Raw genomic sequence first — 4715 nt, forward strand, 5'->3', positions numbered from 1 at the left:
TTAAATTCCTCCTGTGCCCTGCTGACCCACAGCCATGATATAATCACCACGTCTCTGGAGAGACCGAAGGACGCGGATACTGACGGGACACACAAGCCACGGACTGAGGAACATATGGAGAACATCAAACACGTTTCTATATTTCTACTCCATCCAGCCAATTAGGAAGATGGATAAAAGGCAGAGAGAAAGATTGTGTTAGTTATGATAACATGAAACATGTGTCTTGATTGGACTGCAGACCAGAGATAGACTGACTTCTAAAGATCTCTATTCATCAAATTGTTTGCCATAATGATTATTATTACTTCTCCTCAGGGCTGGGCAATAAACAATATAATATCATATTGATAACAATGATAAGCACTGGATATTTTTACTCGATATGGCTTAATCAAACAGCAGGAATAAGCATGAGAGTAGCATTTCACTAATAAGTCTGCATGTCTGCGTGTGAATGAATGGTGTATGCTCGTCTACAAACTCAAACATCTCAATATATGAGGACATGAACACAAACTTCATCTCCAGAGCTGCTCTGAGAGTCACTTTATATCAGCTTTATATCATTTCATTTGAGAAAAACTACATTCAAACACACACTGAAACCAAAAGTAAAACTGAAAGACCTTCACGACAACCCGTCAAAATAAAAGTCCGGTTTAAATTGAAGAAATTATGACAGAAATATAATACTACCGTATACTAAAATGACTTGTAATAATAATAATAATAATAATAATAAAATTTATAATTTTGAGGAATATCATTCAACTGAGGTATTGTTTTATCCATGTTTTAATTTACACAGTTGCATTGTGCAGCATCTTATTTGACAAACAAAATAAAAACATGTTTTTTTCTCTAAATTAATTATTTTCATTTGATTACATATTAAAATAGAATTAATTAATTCCATTAGACAACATTCTTGATTATAAATTTGCATTAAATCCTAAAACACAGAATCTAGAAAAAATAAAAAAGGAGAACATAGAATTAAGGGAAAATAAAAATAAAAATTATGGGGCACTAAATTAAAAGGTACCCACTCTGTGAAGTTTCATTGTGAACAAACAAGTTTTTTTCCATATATATACACACTTTCGTTTAGGGACCAATTCTCACTATTAACTAGTTGCTTATTAGCATCCACATTGCTAACATATTGGCTGTTTATTAGTACTTATAAAGCACATATTAATGTCTTATTCTGCATGACCATATTCTATATTCCTTAATCCAACCACAGACCTAAACTTAACAACTACCTTACGAACTATTGATAAGCAGCAAACTTATAATAAGCTTAAAATAAGTTCCCAATCTAAAGTGTGACCAATTTTTAATAGTATATTATAAACAGAAAATTGGACCTGAGCTAATATTAACTAACAATGAACAGTTGCATTCATATTAACTATGTTAACAAAGATCAATAAATACGTCAACTGACATTAACTAACAATGAGGAATAAGGAACATTTGTCAGTTAACTTCAATGCATTAACTAACATTAACTAACAAAGCGCAATAATGAGCATTTGTAAATGCATTAGCTAAATTGAACTAACAAATACTTAACAGATGTATTGTTCACTGTTAATTAATGCATTAACTAAAAGATCTTATTGTAAAGCGCATTTTTTAAATCAATATATTTTAATAAAATATTGATATGTAATTGATTGTGATTTTTTTATTAATTAATCAGTGTACTATGTAATTAACTTCCCAATAAATTCACAGATACAGTATATTTATGCAACTACAGACACAAACAAACATTCACAGACACACACACACACACTCAATGAGAAGACTGATCAACAAACTGTTGATGTGCAGCACTCTTTCTACAGTAATTAGATGTAAAATTATTAGAGTAATATTTAGTAGACTAAAATAAATGAAAGTTGAAGAGAGAGATTGTTAGTAATGAGGCCTGTAGTTTGAGCAGAACTACAGTCACAGTTTAGAGACTGATGAAATATTGCTTTAATCGGAAAACTGAGCTTAGATGTGTGTGTGTGTGCGAGTGTGTGTGTGTGTGTGGTGTGTGTGTGTGTGTGTGTGTGTGTGCGTGCGTGCGTGCGTGTGTGTGTGTGCGTGGAGCGAGTGAGTGAGCGAGCGAGCGAGCGAGCGTGCGTGCATGCGTGCGTGCGTGTGTGGTGGTGTGTGTGTGTGCTCTGATTCTGTCCATCTGACTTCAGCATTTCACTCTGCCTCTTGCTCTGTTCACCTTTTGTTGCATCACATTATTAAAGTCAACCTGAGTTGCCATTCACAGTCTATTTTACTTTCATAATGTCACACAGGTCCCAAGTGAGATGGTTTGTTCAACAAAAAAGTAGGACAAGACTTGATTTCATTAATCATCAGTAATGTGGAAAGTGGGTGTTACACTACAGTTCAAAAGTTTAGGGTCAGTAAGATTTATTTTTATTCAAGTCTCTTCTGCTCACCAAGGCTGCGTTTATTTGATTAAAAATACAGTAAAAACATTAAAATTGTGAAATATTATTACAATTTTATATATCTGTATTCTATGTGAATTAAATGTGAAATGTAATTTATTTCTGTGATGCGCAGCTGTATTTTCAGCATCATTACTGCAGTCTTCAGTGTCACATGATCTTCAGAAATCATTCTAAGATGCTGATTTGCTGCTCAAGAAACATTTCTGATTATTATCAATGTTGAAAACAGTTGTGCTGCCCAATATTTTTGAGGAAACCATGATACATGTTATTTTTCAGGATTCTTTGATAAATAGAATGTTCAAAACAACAGCATTTATTTGAAATGGAAATCTTTTGCAACATTTTAAATGTCTTTACTGTAACTTTTGACTGATTAAATTAATGCTTTTTGAATAAAAGCATTCATTTATTTCCAAGAACAGCATTTATTTGAAATGGAAATCTTTTGCAACATTTTAAATGTCTTTACTGTAACTTTTGACCGATTAAATTAATGCTTTTTGAATAAAAGCATTCATTTATTTCCAAAAATAATAAAAATACTGACCCCCAAACTTTTGACCAGTAGTTTGTGCCACAATGAAACCTGAAGGCATGCGAGTTTGCCTAAATAAGTAGTCATAATAAATAATCATAAGTAGATATTTGGCTATTGATTATCTAGATGACATCAGCAAAAAGATCATTTCAGACGAACATCATTTTCAGGAAACTCATTTGATCTTTGAAATAACTTGCACGGAACTGTTCACAATAAAATCAGGAACATTTTTAAGTCCCCATAAAATTTATTGAAATATAAGTTTTGTGGCTTTCAGTATGAATTACGGTCCTCTATAGGCTAATGTGCTGCAAAACAACAACACAATTTGCATTTAGAAGATATAGTGTGCAGTCAAAATGATCTCCGCACCACTAATTTTCTGTCATTATAAACGGCACTGATGAGTAGAAGAGATACTGTAACATAAATTACAAGCCTCTCAAACTACACATCATAAGCATTCCAACAAATCAAGCCACTGGGACTTTAAGACAGTAAAAAGTCCATTTTAATTTCACGTTGACAGAACAACTCCGTAAGACTGAATGAAAGGATGAGATCAGTGTGTGTGCATATAATGCGTAAAAGCATGCGATAGAGATGCATTTTGATTTCAAATGCTCTCGCTGGCTGACATTAGCGAAACATACCGTCACACAGAGAGAAAATCAATTTTGACCATCGGTATAAAGCAGTTTTACTACCCTTGAGAGCATTTCATGTACTCTGATATTGTGTTTATACGGAGAGTTCTTGACTGAAAGCACTTTGTGCCGCTTATGAAAAATTACAGCATGCATTTTTTTTTTCACACTGAATAATCTTTCACTAGGAAATATGTTACATTATAGAAATGAAATGTGCTGTGAATGTCGATTCGTGTTGTCATTAACCTGCGTTAGGTGATAACGTGTTTGGAACTGAATGTTAATTTCAAGATAGATCTCTGTGAAAGATATTTCTGCATGAAGAAGGTCTGGGCTTTAACACTTTGATGCATTTATTTGATTAAAGATACAGTAAAAATTGTACAATTTAAAATAGCTGTTTTCTACGTGTCTAATTTATTCCTGTGATCAAAGCTGAATTGTCAGCATTTATTACTCCAGTCTTCAGTGTCACATGCTTCAGATGCTTCAGAAATCATTCTAATATGCAAATATATTTAATATTGGGTGCTTAAAAAATCTCAATCTGAGTGAAATTAAGCTCAAACTATAACCATTTTTACAGTAAGATTTTTTCATGCATTTCCCAAATAGCTAATTTTTATTGAAACAGGCCGTGCACTACATTATTGGCCTCTGGCAGTCATGTTCAATTCAAACTTCAACATGTTTTTAATGATTATTGACAAGGACACTCCACACTAAGTGCATGCCAAATCGACTACAGATCTGGCACAAAAAGACTAGTCTGAGGAGGAAGATTTTACAAAAACAAACAAACAAACACATACATATCCAATATGGTGGGAATAATTATATTAGGCAAGCGGATGAGGGCAGGAATCTGGCATTGCTTGAAGCTTTAATAATCCTGACAAAAACAACAGGGTTTCTAGCACTCCGTGCCTGGACCTCTAAAGAGGAAGAAAAACCACAGAAAAGAAAAAAGCTTTTACATGCACTAGGGATAAAATAGAGATATGGGCAGAGTGTGTGTGTGTGTGTGTGTGTACGTGTGTG

General features: G+C 33.4%; 1 protein-coding gene across 1 annotated transcript in view; it reads right to left on the reverse strand.

Annotated features, from left to right (window-relative positions):
* LOC107702711 (adhesion G protein-coupled receptor L3-like) overlaps positions 1-4715 on the reverse strand; it is a 135472-nt gene continuing 130757 nt past the window's right edge. The window contains exon 4 of the mRNA XM_016505110.1: positions 1-103. Coding sequence (XP_016360596.1) covers positions 1-103 — 103 coding nt within the window. The remainder of the gene's footprint in view (positions 104-4715) is intronic.

Source organism: Sinocyclocheilus anshuiensis, unplaced genomic scaffold, assembly GCF_001515605.1.
Source record: "Sinocyclocheilus anshuiensis isolate Anshui unplaced genomic scaffold, SAMN03320099.WGS_v1.1 scaffold1810, whole genome shotgun sequence".
Lineage (NCBI taxonomy): Eukaryota > Metazoa > Chordata > Actinopteri > Cypriniformes > Cyprinidae > Sinocyclocheilus > Sinocyclocheilus anshuiensis.